The following is a 23742-nucleotide window of genomic DNA, read 5'->3' as shown; positions in this document are numbered from 1 at the left end:
CGGCGGGCCCGGGGCGGGGACGCGAACTACCCAAGAGCCGGCCCGCCCCCAGCCCCCGGGCGACCTCTCGGCCCCAGGCGTCTGCGACTTGGGGAAAGAAGGGCGACGCCCCCGGCCCGCCCCGTCGGAGTCCGCCTCCTCCGCCTCCGCCAACGCTCCGCCAGGCAGTGGGTGTGCGGGCCCCGGCGAGGGGCGGGGCGGCGACACGGATGCAGGAGGCAGACAGTGGGGAGGGGACCCGAGGGCGCGGGAACGCGGGAGGGGCGGCGGCGGGGTCCCCGGGACGGGCTGAGCTGGGAGCGCGAGAACGAGAGCGACGCAGTGACTAGTGAGCGACTAAGAGACTGACACCAGAGAAGGGATCTGAAGGGACAGAGGCGATGGCACGGAGGACGAGGGGGCGCGGGGGAGAGGGTAGATCGGGCTTTGCACCGAAAAGAAGGACGGGACATGGAGCAGAGAACGGCAGGTTTGGGGATCGCTCTGTACCCTGCTTACATTACAGGTAGTTCCTCGAGTTCGTAAAAGTAGTTCTAGAAGTCGCTCCCCCTTGGCTTCCAGTCACTTTAGGACTAACCCCCAGGCCAGCCTGGCCTAGTAAAAGGATGACCCCAGCACCAGGAAGCTGAGCGAGGTCAGCGAGAGAGGCCACCCTCCACCGAGCAGCCCACCTGGCGTTTCCATCCCTGGGAAGTGGGTGCCAGGGCTGGAAGGAAGGTATCCCAACACTGACTGGGATCCCAGAGCTGGCTGGGGTAAGAGGAGGAAGAAAGATATTTGGTGCTCTCTCTCCCCACCTGTGTCAGTTCCAGTACAGTGACAGAAGAGACAACTTGGGGGGGGGGGGGGGACACCAGCGCGTCTGTCGGCCCCTTTCCGCCATCTACTGGCAACAAGACAGAAAGGCAGGAGCAGGTGCCCGGGAAAGGAAGCCCCTACCGGTGATGAGTTTGGCCACCAACTGGCCTTATGCCAGTTGAGGGAGCCACCCACTCTGTCTCAGTGCCCTGATCTTTCTCTACTACTTCTCCCTGGCCAGGATTGGTCCAGCCCCTCCAGGCTGGGCCTGAGTCACTCCGCAGGCGGGAGAGCTGAGAAAGACTGTGCAGGGCCCACAGTCACAAGGGACATCCTCAGGCTTCAGAATCCTCCTGCCCACACCCCAACCAGGCAGGCTTTTCTCAGGTGAGCACGGGAGTCCCTGGGCTTGGGGATCGGGTAGAGGAACCCTGAGGAAAGGTCTGTAGATAACTTCTGTCTAATCCTCGGGCTACAGGTGAGGAAAGTGGAGCCTAAGAAAGGGTGACCAGTCCAGGATGGAACCTCTGTCTTCTGACTCCCAGTCCTGGGCTCAATACACTACTCTCCTAGCCTCTCTTTTCTTCTTTTTCCTTTCCTTCCCCCATGATCCACTAGCATAGGACAGCTACCCCACCCACAAACTCCATCACTCCTGCTTTGGAGGCTGGACACCTGGCCTGGCTTTTAGGATCTCAGCCTAAGCTCATCATCCCTTAAGGGCAATGGTATACCTCTCTGAGTCCCAGGACCCTTGGGAGACAGAAGTAGAGTCCTACAAGAGAGGGTGGTGGGATTCAAACCAGGCACACTACTCCCCACACCCAACACTGGTTCAATCCCAAACCTGCACCCTATGTCTACTTCTGCATGCTTTCCCAGGGAACATACATTTTCCACTCAGCTGGGGCTCTGGAAAGGATGAATGTGGGTCTCAAGACAATGACACTCTGCCAAGGCTCAGGGGCTAGCCAAGGGGGAAGGAGGTGACAGTTCCCCGGCTGGGTGTCCCCATGGCACAGGCATTCTGTTTGACTCTGAGCTCAGCTTACAGCTTGGTGATACTAGACTGAGATTTACCCTCTCTGTGCCCGGTCACCTTATGTAATGCTACGCTCTGGAGGCTACTAAGGGGACTGAACGAGACAAAGATGTCAGCAATGGCCAGGGTGACCAATAGCAGCAATGGCTCCATAAGTGGAATGGCCACATTCACATCTTTATACGTCGGTCTTCAAGACAGAACTGGCAGCCGGGTGGTGGTGGAGCATGCCTTTAATGCCAGAACTCAATAGGCAGAGGGCAGCTTGCTCTACAGAGCAAGTTCCACGACAGCCGGGGCTACACAGAGAAACCCTGTCTCAGAGAGAAAGAGAGACAGAGACAGATAGACAGGGAGAGACAGAGAGTCAAACAGACAGACAGAGGCAGAGGAGAGGGAGAGACAGAAAAAGAAAAAGAAAGAAAGAAAGAAAGAAAGAAAGAAAGAAAGAAAGAAAGAAAGAAAGAAAGAAAGAAAGAAAGAAAGAAAGAAAGAAAGAAAGAAAGAAAAGCTAACTGGGATTCCTTGCATTATAGTCAGTAAATTATACAAAAGGAATGGAAAGGAAAGGAAAGGAAAGGAGGAAGAATTGTGCTTCATTCCGCCAGTTAACTCATTCTCTGACTCTGGTGTGCTTTCATTCTCTGTCAAGTCTAGACTCTCATCCCATCTGTATGTAAGGAAAGCAGGCAGCTGAACCCAGAGAACCACAGGGAATCCCGCCACTTTCGAGTCTTCATGGCCAACAAGGGGACCATCCTCAACATCAGCAGGAACTTGAAAAGTGAGTGTGCCCTGTGAGGTTTTCTGGGGCTGAGCTGCAGGAGATAGGAGGGGTCTGGAGAGCATCTCCCCTATAGGCCTGGCTCCCTAATGTCTGTTCTCTACCATCCTCCTCACAGATGCCGTCTCTGCCATCCTCCAGGGATACGGGGACGGGCAGGGGCCAGTGACAGACACCAGCGCTGAGCTACACAGACTCTGTGGCTGCCTGGAGCTGCTACTGCAGGTGCGACCCTCCGCCTTCCCTCTGCGCCCCTGCTGACTCCTTAGCTTTCAATACTCTGGAGGTTTCAATACTCTTAGATTTCAATATCCCTGCCTGATAACCAAGGGGTGCATACCCAAGCCAACGGCTCCCTTGGTTATCAGGCACTGTCTGCTTTCTCCAGAGCAAGTCTTTCACGATGTAAACTTCCTCCCAGAAGCTAGGACTGGTCCTCACTCTTTTCTCTTTTATCTCCTGAGGTACTTGATATATAAACATAAATAAACCTCCTCTCCATCCTCTGACTTCTTGACAGGGAGTGGCACGTCTTACCACACTGTCTCACCACACTGTCTCCACCTCCCATAGCACACCAGGATTGCACCTGTCTTGGGGGCCATTATCTTCATATTGCCTCTATCTGGAATGCTATTCCCTAGACATCGGTGCACATGGCCCTCAAGTCTGGACGGTTCCTCCGGCTAAGATTTTAGACATTCTCTTCTTCCCTCCCTCCCTCCCTCCTTTCCTCTCTCCCTCCCTCTCTTCACTTCTCTCTCTCTTTTTTTCTTTTTTCTTTTCTCCACAGCCACCATCAGTATCTAACGCACTGTATGCTTTGAGTATTTATCTTCTTCTTCCCTATCAAGATGTATGCTGTCTGAGGTTGGTTCGTGCAGGCCTTGTTCATTGTTCACAGGCCTTAGATCAGGGCCTGTGCACACTAAAGTGCTCCGTGTTTGTGAATGAATGAATGTGAATGCAGGCCCAGAGAGATCAAGTATCTTGTCCCCATCACACAGCCAGGAAGGGCAGAGGGAGATCCCCCAACAAAAAGGCCTGTCTACAGGAGCCCTTTCTTCTCCTGCGTGCCTTCCCAGCGTGCCAGGGTGCAGGTAGGTTCCAGAAGGAGCCACTGACATATGTTCTTTTCTCTCATCTTGGTTCTAGTTTGACCAGAAAGAGCAGAGGAGCTTCCTGGGGGCTCGGAAGGATTACTGGGACTTCCTGTTCACTGCCCTTCGACGGCAGCGGAGATACACAGAGCCGATAAACTTTATATGCTCACAGGACAAGGTAATGGAAGCAGGGGATGGGAAAGTGGGTGGACTTTGTCCAGGCCTTCCCTAGGGCCCCTGTCACTCAGACCTGCTCCACTAATAGGAGGCTTTTCCCATGAGAGGTGAGGACCCCTTGTTAGCCCTGACTTCCTCTTCTGCCTCACATTTCTCCTCCAACCTTGGCCCACTCTTTCTCCTCACTCTTGTTCCCTCTGTACTCTCGCTCATTTGGCCCAGCTCCCTGTCCCAATTTCACCCTCTCTTTGGCCCTCCTCACACCCTGCAGCTGAAGACCTCACTGGGAAAAGGCCGTGCCTTTCTCCGACTCTGCCTTGCCCGTGGCCAGCTGGCTGAGTCCATGCAGCTGTGCCTCCTGAACCCACAACTCACCAGGTAGGTTTGCCAGGCCATCATCCCTTCTACGGTACTTGGACCCACTACTACTAAATGGGTGACGACCATTAGGGATAAGCAAGGAGATAGGGCCCAAGAGTCCTGCATGCAGTTTGGAGTACTTGGGCTTCTGCCCTCCAAGGCTGAGCTCAACCACAACCTACCTAGAAAGGTCCCCTGTGGTCCACTGATTCTCAGAGGGCAAGGGTAGCAATGGGTGGATGTGTTGGTCCCTCTTCACACAGGGAATGGTATGGCCCTCGGAGCCCTCTGTTGTGCGCTGAGCTCCAGGAAGACATCTTGGACTCTCTCTATGCCCTCAATGGAGTCGCCTTCAACCTGGACCTGCAGCGACCAGACCTGGATGAAGCCTGGCCCATGTTCTCAGAGTAAGCAGGCTCTCAGCCTCCAGCCCCAGCCACTCCCCCCCACACACACACACACACCCGCCCCGCCACCCCGCCACCTTTTAAGTTACCTTTGTGAAGTTATGCTATAATTTGGAGGTCTACCTCCAAACCCTCCCGTGTATTCATGAGCTCTTTTTTTTATTAATTGTTGTGAGATACGCACATACACACACACACACACACACACACAAAATACAACCCACTCAGTCTGTATAATGTCACTGGTATGCATGTTTTCATGGCTGACCATTTGGTATTAGTGTGCTCTTCCCTGGGGAAGACTTTCTCCTGCTCTCAGCATTCCTTAGTTCCCTGTAGGTCTTTTTGTAGGGTTGGGACCTGATGGGGATTTATAGGTGTAGATTCTGACATTTCTAGAAGACTCAGTCTCATGGCCAACTCCTTGATCTCTGGCCCATTTTCCAACCCCCTCCTCTGCAATGATCCCTGAGACTCACTTGTAGTCCCATTGTATGTGTACCACTTGGGACTGGGCTCCACAACTCTGCGTTTTGACTGGTTGTGGTTTCTATAATGGTCTCCATCTGTAGCAAAGAGAACTTCCCTTAGTGAGGGGTGAAGACTAAACTGATCTGTGGCTATACAGACAAATATTTAGGATGCAGTTAGGGATTATGCTGGCTTAGTAAAATAGTGGTTGTAGGTTCTTCTTCGAAGTCCATGACTTCATCTACCACTGGTTTCTGGTACCAGGCATGATTTCCCTCTTGCTGAGCATGTCTTTTTTTTTTTTTTTTTTTTTTTTTTGGTTTTTCAAGACAGGGTTTCTCTGTGTATCCCTGGCTGTCCAGGAACTCACTCTATAGACCAGGCTGGCCTCAAACTCAGAAATCTACCTGCCTCTGCCTCCCAAGTTCTGGATTAAAGGTGTGCACCACCACCCAGCTGTTGAGCATGTCTTAATTCCAATTAGAGAGCTGATGGTTACCACCAGGGTATATGTAGGTGTATATGTAGGGTGGTATATGTAGTGGTACCAGGGTACCACTATACACTGGTAGTAGAGTCATCACAACATGTTAGCTCTTGTGGTTCATAAGTGTCACGGCTGGGTAGAAATGTTGGTTGCTTCTGCACCTTGGAAGCCTGCCTCTCCCACTTTCCTGATTCCCACTCTCCAGCCTTCTCTTTCCTCAGTATCTTCTCAAGCTGGACCCCGCGGCTAAAGACTAATGGTCAGAGCAGAGAGTGAGAAGGATGGATAGGTGATAGGGTGCTGCGATGCCGCGGATGTATAGATGAAGCATGAGATGGCTGGCTAGATAGTGAATAGGAACCACTCAGGGGGACAGTGAAAAACAGGAAGTATATTAGTGCGAATGGCTGGGGTAGCCTCCACTAGAAGACCAGGCCAGCTGAAGCCTCGGATGTCCTGCCTCTTGGTTTCAGATCCCGCTGTTCCAGTCCCAGCCAGACCCGGGAAAGAAGACCCAGAAAACCCAAAGGTTTTCCAGAGGAGGTACTGCTGTCTGCCTTAACCTGACTCGCTTCTTGACCAACTATTGGAACTCCCAAGTCGAGCAGGGCCTCCTGTGGCTGAATGGGACAGAGGCGGAGCAGTGTGCAAACAGCAGATGGGAGGGGGTGAGCAGTCTTGTTCCTGGGGAAGAGCAATAGGGTGGACAGGAGAGCGGTGGCTGGCGCCATCTGCAGGAGCCACTGGGGCTCTCAGGAGGAGAGGGCAATAGAGATGGTTGGAGGCTTGCAGGAAAACACACCAGGGAGAATGCATCTACTGAAACCCTGCACTAGGTATTCAAATTGGCTTGTGTCAGTTAAAGGAGTGACTAAAGAGTTTGATTTCCCAATTAATTCACAGCCTAGCTCTGACCCTTTCTAAAAACAGCTGAAGGTCTTTGGGTGAGTTCCTGCCCTGCCTCCTAGGGGAGTTGTGTAGATGGCTTGAGACAACCCGCATGCCACTAAGCACAAGGCTCCTGGCTCCTGTGCCATTCAGATGTAGTTGTCGTCATCCTACAAGATACAGCACAGTTAAGGACTCGGTCTCAGACCTTGAAAGAGTTCAAGGCCTGCTCGTGGAAACAGATGAGGAACACATTGCAATCTACGCTAAGTGTGCAGTTAGCCACCCACATCTGTGGGTTCTGCATCCGTAGACTCAACCAACCACACATACAAAATATTTAGAAAAGAAATTATTGCATTGGTTATGAGCATTGTACATTCTTTTACCCTCAATGTTCCCCAAACAAGGCAGTATAATAACTAATTGCAAAGCATTGACACTGTGTGGGATATTCAAGCCATCTAAAAAGAATTTAAGCAAACAGGAGGATGTGCATGAGTTATGTGCAAATCCTACACCATGCTATAGAAGAGTCTCAAGTACCCAAGCTTTTGAGTACCCTCTTGAGGTCGTGCAGCCAACAACTCCCTGGTATCAAAGGAGGCCATAGATATGGCCAAGGGAAAAGAGGAGCACAGAGAAACCCTGCTGTGTTAAGGATCAAATCCAGGGCCACACATACTAGACAAGTGCTCTACTACTGAACATTAGTCTAAGATTCCATCGCCATTTGACGAACCAAGAATTCTTGTTCCCTTTTTATAGATGAGGATGCAGAAAGATAAAATCAAGTACAGGGGAAAAGGTGAAAGGAGAAGGAGGAGAAATTCAGGGGGGAACAAGGCCAACCCAGGCGAACAAGGGAGCCACCACTGGCCGGAGGCATGCAGAGGAGGAGCTGAGCTACTCCCCGCCCCTCCCCCCTCCCCGCCCTTCTCAGCTCAGATTTGTGGGTGCCATGGAGTGCTGGCTAAGATTATCTCTGCTCTGATACCTTTCCCAGTAGGAGGTGTTCGAATCCAAGAAGGAAACATGCTGTCCCAGGGCTTTGTCCTCTCCTATGTCCCAGATCAATGACCACATGCTGAAATGGGACTTCTCTACAGGTGAGACACTCCAGGGGAGAACAGCTGCAGGGACCAGACCCTGGAGAAACCAGCCGTCTACGAGATGCAAGCAGAGAAGACCGCCCACCTGACCTCCGTACCCCCTTGCAGCATAGCCATCTTCCCACCTCTCTGGAAGAGAAAAGGGGGGATTCCAGAAGCCTCCATTGTCCCCAGGGCATTTGGGAAACAGAAAGGGAAGGATTGCAGCTAGACCAGGAGGGAGGCCCAAAGACCAGGAAATTCCTGGAAAACTCAACAGCCAGCATCCAGCAACAGAGGCTCAGGACTAAGGATGTTCAAATGCAGCTGACAGGAAGGAATGATGAAGGGAAGGGACGTCTGCCGGGGACAGAAGGTCAGAGAACAACAGGAGGGGTCCAGAAAAGGGCATCAGACTGGGACCACGACCAGGGGCTGCTGGCCCCCAGCCTCCAGGCACGGGAAGAAGATGCAGCGTTAGGGAACAGGCTTGGGTGGGATCAGCCTGGTGCTCTCGGGCAATCTTGGATCCTGGGATCAAAGAAAGGTTCCACCACAGAGAAGCCACCAGAGTGGACAGGAGTGACCAGTGTCACCGTGCAGGAGGATCCATCAGAAGTGCCCTTGCAGCAGGAGGTGATCAAGGGACCTGTCTATTGTCTTCTCTCTAGCCTGATCTGCAGCCAGGGAGCTACAGAAGTAACCTGTGGCCAATGCAGCCCGCAGAGCAGTGTAAGGGGTTGTTTGCTTGTGAAAAGACCTTCTGCAACTCAGGCTGACCTTGAATTTGCTATGTAGCCAGGCTCTGCCTAATCCTCCTGCCTCTGAGCCCTTTATCCCGAGGTTGTTGTTATATGCCATCACACAGAGCTCCGAAAAACAAATTTTGGCTTGCCCTCTCAGAGGTACTATCTGGGGATGCTCTTTGAAAGTCACACAGTCTTCAGCTCACAGAATGCCCCTTTTGCCTTCTCCATTCATCAGCACCTCCTGCCCAACCATGCCAACACTTGAGTTAGGGACCACATCCCAGCAAGTCTTTTGGAAAGCCACAGAGTTCAGCTTCCCCTCCCACAACAGAGATCTCCCAGTGTCCAAGCTCTGTTGCTATTCCCTTGGCTAGTTTTGACATGCTTTTCCCAGAAGTTCCCCAAAGATGGCTCCCAAGAGGACCCTCAGCCTCCTTCCTAGCCAGAATCATCCAGGTCCATGAACTTGGCAGTTTCTGGAAGAGAAGAAATGGTAACCCCGGCTCACTCAGTTCCCAGAAGCATAGCTGTAGGATTATAAGAAAGTTCATTGGATGAGCCCAGGGCTGGGGTTTCTCCCTTCCTCTTTCAGCTCTTCCTTCCCCATTTTCTCCTCAGGACCCCGGGTATGGGCTGCAGCTGGCAGAGGAACAGGCCCAATGCCAGGAGCAGCTGCGGGCACAGGAAGAAGAACTTCGGGCACTCCAAGAACAGCTCAGCAGGTAATCTTGGTAACATCAGCGAGATCCTAGGCTCCAGGACCAGAGTTCTCAGTGTGCCCAACTTATGCTGGACACAACTCCGGGACACGGAGGCCAGTGCCATCCTCGGATCTTTCCTGATCCCATGAGGCTCACAGTTCCCCGCCTCCCCAGACCCCAGGAGATATCCCTGCTCCTTGTCCCTGCTTGACCTTGATTCCCCCACTGCCCCTTTGGAGTACACTGCTGCCTTTTTAATCTACTCTGACTCCATGCTTCCAAATCTATCTCCCTCCTGCAGTGTTTAAAGATGGGATTTCACCCTGTAGCCTAGGTTGTCCTGGAACTTATGACAATTCTGCCTCAGCCTTCTGGGTGCAGGGATTACAGTCGTAAACTACTATGCCTAGCATTGTTCCTCAGTTTTTTTGTTCCTTGTTATAGAACCTTTTCAATCTTTGGGGGGGCCCCTGATAACCATAGCAGTGCCTGTCAATCACTCAAAACTTACTTAGTCCTGAGCACTACACACAGTTCACCCAACATCAGCCTGTTAGCAGTGAGGACCTGAGAGCCAAGCCCTGTGTCAGACTCTGCATCTGTAGGCTATCTCATTCGTTTGGGTCATTTATCATTTAGTCAACTGATGGAACTCAAACTGATCTTCAGTCTGCAATCCTTCATCTCATTCTCTCAGTGCTGAGACTGAAGGCCTGTCTTACCAAACATGGCTCCCTCAGCCAACTTTGTTTTGGTATGTAGCTCAGGCTATCCCAAAACCTACTGTGTAACAGAGGACAGACTTGAGTGTCTGATCCTCCTGGCGTGTACCTCTGTGCCCAGTTTATATGGTACTAGGGATCAAACCAAGGTATTGTGCCTGCTACCTCCAAAGCTACATTGCCAGCCCAGGTTTTTGGTTTTGTTTTTTTAACAGTCTTTTCTATCAGCAAGAGTTCTAGGAACCCAAGTAAAACCAAAACCCCTGGCTACTCAAGTGCATTGCATAAAGATAGTGCAGGGTCTTCACAGGACCATGGGACACCCTTCCAGTCCTATATGAACCTCCCTAACTTGATCTAAATGCTGTGAAAGCAGTTGTACCACTACATAGTATAAGAAACCATGAGGAAAAAAAAAAACATCTGGACATGTTCAAAAGTGCAGTATAGGTTGTTTGTTTTTGTTTCCTGAATATGTTTTGGTTCATGGTTGGTTAAAACCAGAGACGCAGATACAGAGAGCTGACCATATTCCATTCTCCCTGTCTTCTTTCTACCAAATAGCCCCAAATAACTTCTTTGCCTTGACTTCAAGGCCCCATATGGATTATCTGTCACAACCCTTCCTGTTTTAAGTCTACTCCATGCAAAGATCTCCCTGAGTCTGTCTTTGGTCTTCACAGGCCCAGGGTCTGCAAGCTGCCTCTGTCTCTAGAGGACACCATGACACCTTCTCCAAGGCAGGTCAGGGAACAGTCTCAGGCTGAGTATCTGTGATTCATACTGAATCACTGGGAAGTTTTCCATCTGTCTTTCTGAGCAGCTGGGATAGATCCGGGAGCCCAGACTCCAACCCAAGGCCCCTTGGACTCTACCCAGTGCTCACCACCCAAACTGCTGCTGTGACCAGCAAATTCTCCCATGACTCAGACCCTCACTGAAAATGAGGGCCTTAGCCATGCAACAGTCTCTGTGGCTTCAAGAAAAGCTGGTGACTAAGAGGCACCAGAGAGATGTCCTAGTGTCTGGGGCACTACCTCACAGACCCCCGTCACCCTGCCACCTGTCATTCAGTCATTCCTAAACACTTAGGGCACCCTGTCTAAACCCAAAATACTCGTGTAGGAAAAATGCAAAATCCCTGTCTTTGTGTTGCTCTCAGCACAGGGCAGGCAATAAGCAGAATCTACAAGTGTACTACAGTGCAGTGGGGAGGGCTTACTATAATCACTACTTCTATCTGTCTGTCTATCTATCTATCTATCATCTAACTATCATCCATCTATCTATCTGTATGTCTGTCTATGCATCCATCTATCCATCCATCCATCCATCTATCTGTCTATCTAGCTAACCATCTGTCTATCATCTATCTATCCACCTATCTATCATCCATCTATCTGTATGTCTGTCTATCCATCCATCTATCCATTTGTCTATTTATTTATCTACCATCTATCATCTATCCATCCATCTATCCATCTATCATCTATCCATCTAACTATCCATCTGTTTATCATCTATCCATCTGTCTATCTATCTATCCATCTGTCTATCATTTATCCATCTGTCTGTCTATCTACCTATCTATCTATCTATCCATCTGTCTATCATCTATCCATCTGTCTATCTTTCCTCTATCTCTCTATCATCTGTCTATGCATATGTGTGGAAAATGAGTGCACATGAGCCTGAGTGTGGGCATACATGTGCCAAGACATACATGTGGAGTCAGACAACAACCAATAAGAGTCATCAGTTCTCTCCTTCACCATGTGGGTCCCAGAGCCTGAACTCAGGGTATCAGTCTTGAGAGCAAATGCCTTTACCTGCAAACCATCTCTCCTGCCTCTGGGGTACAGTTCTAGGGAGAAAAAATAGGGAAGGAGAGTGAGAATTGACCACTGTGACGTTTTAAAGAGGGTAGCACGGCCACTGTAGGCCTCTCAGAAGCTATGGTGTTTACATAAAGACCTGAAGGACGTAAGGAGCCAGCCTGTTGGACACCAGCTAGAAAGATGCTCCAGGCAGAGGGGCAGAAATGGAACAAAGGTCCAGAGGTAGGAAACTGCACAGCAGGTTCAAGGAGGATCATGGGAGCCATTCTGAGCCAAAGGTGGGAGGGAAGGTCTCATGGACAATGAATTCAGCTTAGAAGGAGCTTGGGAGGTCATCAAAATAACCTTGGCTTTGAATCAAAGCAAGAAGGGGGCCATTATAGAGTCCAAGCAGAGGAAGGGCATGATTGTGGGGGCCTGGGGGGTGGGGGGGTTGGGTGGGTGTGGGTGTATATTAACAGAACTTTGCAACCACAGGCACAATCAATTTTTGAATACTTGGTGTCACCCCCTAAAGAATTCATGTGCCCATTAGCAGTCATTCTCCAACTTACTTTCAGTTCTTAGACTTGACTAGTCCAGGCTGACCCTATTTTAAAGAGCCCATGAAACAAGACTAGAAGGTTCTTCCCTTACCCACTTGGGCCAAAATGACCTCCATCATGTTCCTGTAACCTGCTATGCCAGACGCCCTTGGGGACTTCCACCCAGCTCTTTCCTGTGTGCGTTCCTCCTTCCCTTAGAGCCTATGCAGACATCAGCGGCTCCCAGAAGGCCTTCTTTCCAGACCGCATCTCAGTAGGCAGATGTCTTAGTTAGGGTTTCTCTTGCTATGATAAAACAACATGACCCCAAGAAACTTGAGGAGGAAAGGGTTTATTTTATCTTACAGTTCCACAGAACAGGACATTACTGAGGGACGGTAGAACAGGAACCGGAGGCAGGAGTGATGTAGAGGCCTTGGAGGGGGTGCTGCTTACCAACTTGCTCACCTATGTTTGATAAACTGCTTGCTTCTTTTTCTTTCCTTTGGTCTTTCCTTCTTTCCTTCCTTCCTTCCTTCCTTCCTTCCTTCCTTCCTTCCTTCCTTCCTTCCTTCCTTCCTTCCTTTCTTTCTTTCTTTCTTTCTTTCTTTCTTTCTTTCTTTCTTCCTCTTTGACAAGTTTTCTCTGAGTAGCACTGGCTATCCTGGAACTTGCTCTGTAGATCAGGCTAGTCTCAAACTGAAAGATACGCTTGCCTATGCCCCAAGGGCTGGGATTAAAGGTGTGAGCCACCACCACCGGGCCCAGCCTGCTTTCTGTACCATCCAGGACCACCTGCCCAAAGATGGCACCACCCACAGTGATCTCGGCCCTGGCATACCTATTATCAATCAAAAAAGATTTCTTCCCATCCAGTCCTAGCTCAGTGTCAAATTGACGTCAAAACTAGCCTTCACAGAGGAGGTGGGGGTGATCGGAGATATTTGGCCTGGGCTGGTGACAGCTGTTGATTTGTGGGTAAATTTTTTTTTTTTTTTGGATTTGATTTTTTTGAGACAGGGTTTCTCTGTGTAGCCCTGGCTGCCCTGGAACTCACTCTGTAGACCAGGCTGGGCTTGAACTCAGAAATTCGCCTGCCTCTGCCTCCCAGAGTGCTGGGATTACAGGCCGCCTGGCTTGTGGGTAAATTTTGAATCGGAACTTTCTGAAATACTGGGGCTGAGAGAAATTGTCAGGAATAACTATCCTCATAGGTAGGAAGGTTAGAGTGGACAGGTTTGTGTAGAAAGCGCAGGAGCAGACCTTTGAACCTGTAAAGTCTGGGACATCTGTCAGAGTTCTGAAAAGATCTGTCAAAGTCAGGCCTTTGATCAAGAAGTTAGGTGTGATGTGCTGGGGAGAAGGTGGCCTGGGAGTTAGTGGAGATTCCTGTCAGACTACAGATGGGGTAGGAACTTCCCAATCTAAAAAGCAACCACTACCCAGACCCAGGAGCCAAGCATTGACCCACCACTTGACAAAGGGACCGTGGGCATCCAGCCAGTGACAGGGGCTCACCACCAGCCAGTTCAAATTCCACAGGCGCATTCTCCCTACCAGCCATGTTTGCTGTACCTATGTGACCTCGAGTGGGTAGGGGACCGATGTACAGTGAACAAAACCCAGCAAGCCTATCCTAAAGACAGGAGAGACTTGACAGGAAGCCACTTGCTCTCACCTGCTGCCCACTCAGCACTGGTGACCAGGGTTCCAAGTGACTGAAAGTGTAGAGAAGACAAGGGAATCCAGGCCCGTGTCCAGACTTGGGCCTCGCTCACACGCCATGTGACCCTGGGCTAGACTCATACCCTCTTGGAGACTCTTTTGTCTTGTAAAACAAGGCTTACACTGCCCATCCGATGACCCTGTGAAATTGAAATGAAGCGAGACCATGGAGCCTCAGCCCAATGCCTAGCATATACTAAGGGCTCAAGACATCCTCGCTTCTCCCACATCCACTCCCGACGACATCCCTGTTTGAAATATTTCAGTGGCTTCTTCTGCGCCCCACCCCCACCCCCACCACATCTTGCCTTTCTCACCCTCTTCCTGGGATCCCAGCCTCAGTAGCCTCCTTCCAGTCACTCAGGCAGGCTGACCACTCCAGCTTGTGGACTTACATGTCTGATGTGAATGCCATGCTGTCTCAGAAGCGTCCCCAGAGCCTTCTCTAGTCTCCATCTCAGCCTCTGGTGGCCTCTGTCACAAAATTTAGCTATATTATCTTAAGTCCCACAGGAGCCTTGGGGGCAGCCACTAGCACACAGTAGGAGCCTGACAGCTTTCCCTCCCACCCAAGGAATGCACACACCCCATGGTGGTCCAAGGATCACCAAGCAAGAGAACTAAATGCTGACTAGCGCCCTCTACAGGAAAGATGAAGGTTAGCAACTAAGAAAAGTCAAGAGAAGACCTGGAACTTTTCATGGGTCTTTTGGAAGTTCCATTCTTGGTGAGATTTGAAGGTGCACCTAGCTTTGGGACCTGCTAAATGGGTAGACTTTAAAATCAATAGTTTAATACCCGGGGTGTAGCTCAATCAATCAAGTGCCTGCCTGGCATGCGCAAGGCCTTGGATTTGATTCCTTGACTCATGAGCATCTCCCCACCCTTGCTGGTGGTATACATTCCCAACCAAACCATGGAGTGAGAAGCTTGGACCATTTTATTTTCAATTCAGTAAACTTCTTGGAACCCTCTAGAAAACCACTAACAACAACAAGAAAAGGCAAAAATAGAACTGAGGCAGTTCCAAACCCAAAACAGAGAGAGAAACTTAGGAAAGCCATATTTTTCCTATTGCTTTTTAAAATACAATGTAATATACTTCCTAAAAATACTTTAAAGTAAGGCATAACTATCTCAAGGCCTCCACTGCTCCCTCTACATCCAATGGTTCCCAGCTGGTCGTGGTGTTCCCAGGCCAGATTCCTGGGCATGCAATCTCCTTCGAAGATAGGCCTCCAATAACTGAACCTTCCCAGAGAGTTAGGTTTTAAAGTGGAAATGTTAAAAGGAAGGGAAGAAGAGATGGAAGGAGAGGGAAGGAAGAGGAGGGGGAGGGCAGGAAATGTTCAGTAGTGCCCCGTTCAAGAATATTCAAGGTTAGGCCCTGTTTGTATTTCTCTATGATGGCTGAATCTATCTACAGATGCTCAGTTTGTACACATTGTGTGTGTGTGTGTGTGTGTGTGTTAGAGTAGTGGTAGGTATGTGTAGTGTGTACAATATGTGGTGTATATGGTGTGTTACATGCCTCTGTATGTGTGCGATATGTAGACTCCCAGCTTCTCCAGGGATTCCCATGACAGGTTCTAAGTCTCTCCTTCCCCCCCCCCCTGCCCCCCCATCTCCAGGTGTCAGGAAGAAAGAGCCCTGTTGCAAGAGATGCTGGAGCAGAAGCAGCAGGAGGCTTCGAGGAGGGACGCCATGTATCAGAAGGAGCTTGAAGGGCAGAGGGACCTGGTCCAGGCCATGAAAAGGAGGGTGTTTGAACTGATTCAGTAAGAAAGGGGCTGGGAGTGGGGACTGGGATGGAAAGGAAGGACAGACTGTAAGGAGAGTGGAGGCCAGGCTTGAGGACTGCTCCACTCTAAGGTTCTAGACCTTTCCTTATGTGAACTTGCTTCCTTCTGTTAGTGACCTTGTGCTGTCACTAATTACACGTCCCATGTAATGGAGGGGGAAACTGAGGGCCAGTACTGACTTGGCCACTAAAGACAGACGGCGTATAAACCACAGAGTCCTCTGGCAATAATGTATGCTCTCACTTCAAGAACTGCACTTTGTCTCCCATTGTGGATAGAAGAGATTCCCCCATCTCTTCTACTCACCAGTTGAGAAGGGGTTGAAAGAAGGAAGGGGAAACACAAAGTACCAAGAAGTGACCACATGTCTACACCTCCCTGCACGCTACACTTCCACCTCTGGGCCTCTGGGTCCAGCCAGGGGCAGCTAGTCTAGATACCAGAGGCTGAGCTCGCCAGGGTGGACTCCAAACCTCTGAGCTCCCAGAGACATGTAGAGCATGCCAGTCATCTAGAGAGGTAGCACACGTGTGTACCTCCCCAGACACACGCATGAGTGTGCATTCCTTTCATGCAGCTCTGGAGACCCCACACCACTGCTCTCAGGTTCCGTGAAAATCAGCAGGTTGCTGGAGTCGTCCAGCAACTAAACTTTTGCATAAAATCCACACATTAAAAATGAAAGGGGAGCAAGGTCGGGTAGGAGAACATTAACAGATCATTTAAGGAGGATGGATAAAGACACGCCCAGCACATGCCTGATAACCTGAGCTAGAGCCCACAGAGAGCACAGGTGGAAGGAGAGAGCCAGCTCCCGACAGCTGTCCTCCAACCACACAAGTGCGCCCAGCACACTCAAGGACTGCCACCCTAGCCTAGCACTGGGGAGGTAGAGGCAGAAGAATCATGTGTTCTAGAGCAGCCTGGACTCTGTTGTGACACCCTGTCTCAGAAAAAAAAATGTTTGTTAATTTGTTTAATTCACCAAAGGGATTAGAAAATAAAGTTAAAGCAGGCTCTCTGAAAACAGAATGAAAGCAGGTATAAAGCTGGAGAGGTGGCTCAGTGGTTAAGAGCACTGACTGCTCTTCCAGAGGTCCTGAGTTCAGTTCCCAGCAACCACATGGTGGCTCACAACCTTTTGTAATGGGATCTGATGCCCTCTTCTAGTAAGTCTGAAGGCAGCTACAGTGTACTCATATACATTAAATAATTTAAAAAAAAAAAAACAGGCATAAATAGCAAGAGAGATGGAGATGTAGAAATCCATGCAGGGGGCTGGGAAGATGGCTCAGTGGGTAAAGTGCTTGCCACATAGACCTGATTAATGCCTCTCGCCCTCACCTTCACCATTTAATTTATGGTTTATCTAGACGTGAGATTCTAGTTCAAGAGTTCGGCTTTTCTGAGAACTTGAGAATCATTACGACTCAGATACGGAGCTAAGGGTATCTCAGGGTCAGAGCTAAGATCATTTACGTTAGAACCCAGGGACAGTTGAGCAGCAGTGGCTGCACGCCTTTAATTCCAGCACTTGGGAGGCAGAGGCAGGTGAACAGCCATTGAGTTCAGGCCAGTCTGTTCTACAGAGCAAGTTTCAGGACAGCCAGGGGTACACAGAGAGACCCTATCTTGAAAAGCAATATAAACAAATAAAAATAAACAGGCCTATGCTGGAGAGGTAGACACAATAAGATCCCTGCAGCTTGCTGGCCTGCTAATCTAGCCAGGAGGATGAGCTTTAGATTTAGTGAAAGATGTTGCCTCAAAAAACAATGGACAAAGCAATTGGAGAAGTCCAATATCGACCTCTGGCCTCCATATGCACGCATATGAACACACGCACGCGGGCGCGCGCATGTGCACACACACACACACACACACCAGCCTAAGACTCCTAGCACCCTCTCTAACTGGCAGAGGTTTCCAAAATGAAGAAACTAAAATCAAGTAGGTTATTAAATAAAGTATGACAAAGATTATAAAATGCATTTCAGGTTCGGATGGACAGCAATCTTTAGATCTCACCGAATGCTCAGCACAATAAACAAAAGAGGGAACTTGCAGTTCATACCTAGATATGGCACTGTAAAATTTCAGAAAAGCAAAAAGAACGAGCATGTTTTCAGATTACCTAGAGGAAAACACAAAACACATAAGAAAGATAGGAGAAGTCAACGCGTGTCGGTATCTGAGTCATAATGATTCTCAAGTTCTCAGAAAAGCCGAACTCTTGAACTAGAATCTCAACGTCCAGATAACCATAAATGAAATGGTGAAGGTGAGGGCGAGAGGCATTAATCAGACAGGTCTCAGAAAATCCAACTCCCACACAGCCTTTCTTAAGAAGTTAGTTGAGGATGTGTCCCTGAACAAGAAGGAAGTGAGCCAAGAAAAGAGAAGACATGATGCAAGGGGCGGCAGTTCCACCTAGGAGAACGAGAAGGGCACCCCTAGGAGAGCACACGGGTGGACGAGTCAGGAGAAGACTTGCTGTGATGAAGGAGGCGGGGGAAGTCAGGCACAGGGGTCCATGCCTGCAATCCCAGTACAAGGAAGGCCGAGGCAGGAAAACCACGTTTCAAGACCAGCTTGGGCTACTAGAAAGAACCAGTCAATAGCAGAGGGACTGGAAGTGGTGATGATGATAATGAAAGGAAAAATAGTATGTTAAAGAGAGATGATACAATGAGTCAAGAAAGACAGAGGGCTGGAGAGATGGCTCAGCGGTTAAGAGCACTCACTGGCTGCTCTTCGAGAGGACCCAGGATCAATTCCCAGCACCCACATGGCAGCTAACAACCCCCTGTAACTCCTGTCCCAGAAGATTAACCACCTTCTTCTGGCCTCCTTGGTCCCTGCATGCATGTGTGTGTACACATGTATGCATGCAAAACATCTATATACATAAAATAATGATAAAAATGAATTTAAGAGAAAGACCAATAGAAACTTTCAGAAAGGCCAGGGGTGGGACTCACACCCATAACTCTAGTATGCAGGAGACTGAAGCAGGAGGATGGCCACTGATTGGAGAGTAGACTGAGCTACAGTCTGAGATCCTGCCTTCGCGCCTTTTAAGAAAGGAACAGTAGAGCTGGCAAGATGGCTGAGCAGGAAAAGGTACTTGTCACCATGGCTGGCGAGCTCAGTAAATAAATAAGTCAACTTAAGCTTAAAAGTACAACTCAGTTATATACAGAAACATGTATATATTATCTAATGGCATAAGTGCTATTCACTTGTCTTGTTAATTTTGTCTGGTTTTTGTGATGCTGGGGATTGAACCCAGTACTGACTGGTGCTAGGCAAGCCCTCCCCTACAGCGCCACAGCCTCAGCCTCTTGCCTTTTTCGGTACTAGAATATTGTCTAATAATAGCTCACAAAAAAAAATAATTGGAAGCCAGACAGTTGTGGTCATTAATTCTAGTCTTCAGAAGGCAGAGGCAGAAAGATCTCTGAGTTTAAGGCCAGCCTGGTCTACAGAGAGAGTTCCAGGACAGCCAGGGCTACATAGAGAAACCCTGTCTCGAAAAACCTAAAACAAACAAACAAAAGACAATTGGAATTTTAAAACAGGCGGCTCCGGGAGTGATCCTCTGAGTGTAGCAATGGGACCTCTGGGAGGAAAGATCACTCATCCCCAGTCAGAGCTGAAGAAGTTGTTCAAACGCCACAGGGTATTAAGCCGTGTTCGGCTGTGCCAGGTGGTCAGGGCTGTGATAAACGAAGGCCTGACTGCAAGGCACCTCCTCAAGAGGCGAGCGTCCAGTGCTCATGCCAACATCATACGATCTGGGAAGAAACACAAGCAACTCTTGCAGCAGATCCAAATTATCCAGAAAGAAAAAGCAGCCATGGAAGTGGAAGTCCCCTCCAAGTCAACCAGGAGGAGTGAGCTACAGCCCAAATGACAAAGGAAGATAAAAGCTCCCCAGGATGTAGAGGATCTTGGAGATAAGAACTAAAGTTCCTACCTCTTATACCAGAAGATTCTCAACAACACCTAGAAGGATTTGGAGGAGCTTTGGGGAAAATATTACCATATTTCATTATCCCAGACACCTCTTCTATAATGAATGGACCCTTGACCTCCCCTGGAGGTATACATTGGGAAGGAAGAGCACACAGAGAAAGACTAGAGAGGGCCCTCTCTAGCAGTTAACTTCTTTTATAATAAAGCTTTAGAGCTTTAAAACAAAACAAAACAACAGGATGTGGGAGAGCCTGGGCAGGTGGTCAGCTGGTAACGTACTTGCCACAGAAACATGAGGACCTCAGTTGAATCCCTCCCCCTCAGTGTTAAAGGCAGACATAACAGTGTGTGCCTGTGACCCCAGTACCAGGGAAAGCATACATGGGAATCCCAGAGCTCATCACAGGCCGGCCATTCTAGTCCGATCAGTGAACTCACTCTCAAAAGATGAGGGTGACTTCTGACTTTAACATACCTGTGTGTGCACATACACAGACCTATATACACATCCGCCACACATGAAGACACCTACATGCACACACAGAAACAGGATGCAAATGTAATATTAAATATAGGAAATATTCAACTAGCATGTTCTGTGACAATGGACCCGTCCCACATTTGCGTGTCGTGATACGATGGTTATTGATCACGTGAAGAAGTTGCAAACTTGAGATATTGAGCTAGTGCAACTGAGGAACTGACATTTTCTTTTTATTTGATTTCTATGGGAGCAAATTCATGGCTAGTGGCTCCCGCAATGGTTGCTTGAGCAGAGGACAAGTTGGGTGAAGGGAACTTGCAGAATGGAAGTCACACAGTGTTGCTCATGGTTAGCAGGAGAACTATGTAATTATAATCTGTGAATGAACATGAGTGACTGACAGCGGCACCCCAACCAGGGATCTAAGCACATTGGGAGGAAGGAGAAGTTGGTGGAGGATGGTAACAAGTAAGATGGCTCCTCCACTATCAAGGGAAGGTTCTCGGTAGAGAATGTTCTCTATCGAAGGAAGTATGTGAGCCTGTTACTTAATATGGAAGGCATACCAAGAGGAAATGGTTGTGGAGGAGTGTTTACCTTGATAAATACCAAGGAGAAATGGTTTACCACTGAAAAAGGAAGGAGTGGGGGCATGACTATGCTTTTTATATAAATTCTTCTGTACAGTTTGATTTTTACTTAAACACCTTTTATTTCTTATTGTGTGTTTGTATGTACATGGATGGTGGGAGGCACATGCGTCAGAGGACAACTTTGTGAGAATCCCTTTACCCACTGAGACATCTCACAGTCCCCTATGTGGTTTTTTTTAAAGGCTTATATGTGTTTTGTCTGCATGTATGCATGCAAACAATAATGCGTGTGCGCATACGTGTACACACACACACACATACACACTACTGAAGAGGGCTAGGGTGATAGGTAGGTTAGTAAGATGTTTGTCATACAAACATGAGGACTAGACAATCCCCCAAACCCATACAGTCAATCCCAGTGCTAAGGAAGCAAAGACAGACAGCTCCATGGACCTACTGGCTAGCCAGCCCCGCATACTGGGCAAGCTTCAGGCCAGTGTGGGGCCTACCTCCACTAGCACCACCTTCCTTTCTCTCTCTTCTCTATGTGTAGCCAGACTTCTGAATCCTTTGTGGGCTCTTTTTTTCTTCCACCCTTTCAAACTTGTAACACTAGATAGGAGAGGAAAAAGGATAGAGGGGAAAGGGGGTGTCGTCATTATTAGACTACTTCCTGCTGATTAGCAGCATGGTTCCTTGGGGGCAAGTTTGATCTTTGCTGTCAGGATACCTAATTTCTTCTTCTTGTTTCAAAATCGTGGCCCTGCTAGAGCACGAGGCAAATCACAGTCAACTGCTGTGAACAATCTGAAGCAGGCCCATATCCCACACCTGGGGTTAAAACAAATCCTATTCTTATAATATTTCTGTGTTTTTAAAGAAACCAAAATTCTCACTGCATCTATGTCTCCCCCTCCACTTGATCCAGTGAGAAGGACCTCCAATGGCAGAGACTCCAGCAGCTGTCTGCTGTGGCCCCTGGACACTGCATGGGATGTGACAAAGTCTTCCGGCGTCTGTCTCGGCGGTATCCTTGCAGGTAATGGAAAGGCAGAGTCTGGGGCAATTCATAGACCCATTTATCCAGGAAAAGAAAGACTAGGACCAGGAGAACTGACGGTTTCTGTTTGATCCATTTAGTTTTTAAGGACTTTCTCTTTGACATCTATTTCAGTGTATACGTGTGTGTGTGTGTGTGTGTGTGTGTGTGTGTGTGTGTGTGTGTGTGTGTGAGAGAGAGAGAGAGAGAGAGAGAGAGACTTGCATGCACACATGTGTAAGTCAGAGAAAATTTTGTAGAAGCTAGTTCTCTCCTACCTTGTGGGTTTCAGGGATCAAACTCAGGTCACCCAGTTTGGTGGCTTGTGCCTTTACCTGCTGATCCATCTCACCAACTGTGGTTTAGTTGGTAATTTTGAGACCATGAACCCCAGGCTGACATTAAACTCATTGTGCAACCCAGGCAGAACTCAACTGTGTGATCCTCCAGTTTCAATCACTCCCGCACGCTGACACTATAATTGTTCATCTCCACGCTAGGATGTGGGAAATGGGTATTTGCAGAGTTACTTGAGCCTGGCTCTACATGTCACCCCATCTGGCTACTGCTGCTAAGCAGAATCCTGAAATAAAGCAGTGGGCAGGACCACAAAGGAAGGAAGGTAGATCTTGGAACACACACACACACACACACACACACACACACATACACACTAGTAACCTCCCAGCATGCACTGCTGGGTTTCTGTTTGGGGAGAGGTTCCCTGCACCTCTGTACAAAAAGAATACTCTCTTCCCTTCCACTGACTTCACGGGGAGGATGAACAGGAGAAGGAAACAAGCCATCAGGAGAAGCTGCCACCTGAATTAGAGGCTCTGGAGTGAGGTATCAAGACAGGCTGTAGGAAAATGGAAGCATTCTGAGCTAGCCAAAGGCTCCCCTGCTGGACCAGGAGGACAGGCAGCTCCTCCCCTAGAAGCCAGCCCAGGTTTCCCTGTCTCTGTTTCCAGGATCTGTGGAGGCCTGGTTTGCCACGCCTGCTCTGTAGACTATAAGAAGAGGGAACGTTGTTGCCCAGCCTGTGCCCAGCAGGAAGAAATCCAGGTCACCTGACCAAGATACCACAAGAAACCTAAGAGCAGCCACCCCACCAGTTCACTCTCTCCATTTCTCTTCCCAACCCTGATGTCTGACTACTCTTTTCTTCTGGGAGCTGATGAGCTGAGGCCCAAGCACTGCTGTGGAGGGTCAGAAGGAAGAGCTGGCAGTCCAGAGAAGCCTAGTGGTGCCTTTCCTGTGGAAGGGGCTAAGCAGAACATGCCCCACAGCTCTAGAAGCATTGTGTCTGGTGAGGAAGACATGCTATAACCTCTTTGTAAAGTCCCTTGAAACACAGTGACCATAAGTAAGAACAGCCCAGCGCCCAGCTGTTTCCTAGCCACACTCCCCTCCCCCATCACCCACAAGAAGTAAAGCCCAAACACACTGGGCTCTTCAGGAACCTCCCCTCTGATCTCCTTTAGGAATCATTGTCTTGTCTTGTGTTTCACAGATGTCCTGAGGTGCTGTTGACATTTAATAAACATTGTGTAAGGATGATGAGTTTTTACTTTAATACACATCTATAAAGCCATCTCCAGACACAGGCATCAGATCCAAGGTTTGCACGTCGTCCTCCAGCTCCTGCCTCCACGCTGAGGCAACCACTGACCCTGCCTCACATTACCTGGAAGCACAGTCGCTTCCTAGAAATTTGTAGTAGAAATGGAATTGTACAGTTCACTCTATTATTGCTACTTCAATATTGCATAGTTGGTTTAAGATTTGTTTAAGTATTGTGTACACCTCTGGTTCTTTCCTACATTGTGTGTGTGTGTGTGTGTGTGTGTGTGTGTGTGTGTGTGTGTGTGTGGTGTGAGACATGCATGCACTCAACATTCATGTGGAGGCTAGAGGACAACTTGTTGGAGCCAGCTTTTCCCTGCCACCATGTCATCTGCAAGGAATTGGCTTTA

At 49.0% G+C, this 23742-nt stretch overlaps 2 protein-coding genes across 2 annotated transcripts; both read left to right on the top strand.

Moving 5' to 3' along the window:
• Positions 1 to 382: 382 nt before the first annotated feature.
• Positions 383 to 23294, top strand: Rufy4 (RUN and FYVE domain containing 4). Its single transcript, XM_052192643.1, has 13 exons — positions 383 to 755; positions 1040 to 1185; positions 2498 to 2624; positions 2743 to 2849; positions 3780 to 3905; positions 4176 to 4282; positions 4528 to 4671; positions 6103 to 6172; positions 7627 to 8244; positions 8976 to 9079; positions 15499 to 15645; positions 21656 to 21766; positions 22738 to 23294. The coding sequence occupies exons 3-13, from the start codon at positions 2579 to 2581 to the stop codon at positions 22838 to 22840; spliced, it is 1683 nt and encodes a 560-aa protein (XP_052048603.1). The 5' UTR covers positions 383 to 755; positions 1040 to 1185; positions 2498 to 2578; the 3' UTR covers positions 22841 to 23294.
• C9H11orf98 (chromosome 9 C11orf98 homolog) lies at positions 19283 to 19585 on the top strand. The gene has a single exon (XM_052192644.1). It carries the CDS (start codon positions 19283 to 19285, stop codon positions 19583 to 19585), a length of 303 nt encoding a protein of 100 aa, XP_052048604.1.
• Positions 23295 to 23742: the final 448 nt, after the last annotated feature.

Source organism: Apodemus sylvaticus, chromosome 9 (assembly GCF_947179515.1).
Source record: "Apodemus sylvaticus chromosome 9, mApoSyl1.1, whole genome shotgun sequence".
Classification (NCBI taxonomy): domain Eukaryota; kingdom Metazoa; phylum Chordata; class Mammalia; order Rodentia; family Muridae; genus Apodemus; species Apodemus sylvaticus.
Note: the sequence above shows the minus strand (reverse complement) of the source record. Positions and strands in the feature narration are given on the sequence as shown.

Bases quoted from the DNA above. Each gene is read 5' to 3' on its own strand.
- Rufy4 (XM_052192643.1), top strand. From the start codon at position 2,579: ATGGCCAACAAGGGGACCATCCTCAACATCAGCAGGAACTTGAAAA. The intron at 2,625-2,742 runs GTGAGTGTGCCC...TCCTCCTCACAG, and splicing joins CATCAGCAGGAACTTGAAAA to ATGCCGTCTCTGCCATCCTC. The intron at 21,767-22,737 runs GTAATGGAAAGG...CTCTGTTTCCAG, and splicing joins TCTCGGCGGTATCCTTGCAG to GATCTGTGGAGGCCTGGTTT.
- C9H11orf98 (XM_052192644.1), top strand. From the start codon at position 19,283: ATGGGACCTCTGGGAGGAAAGATCACTCATCCCCAGTCAGAGCTGAAG.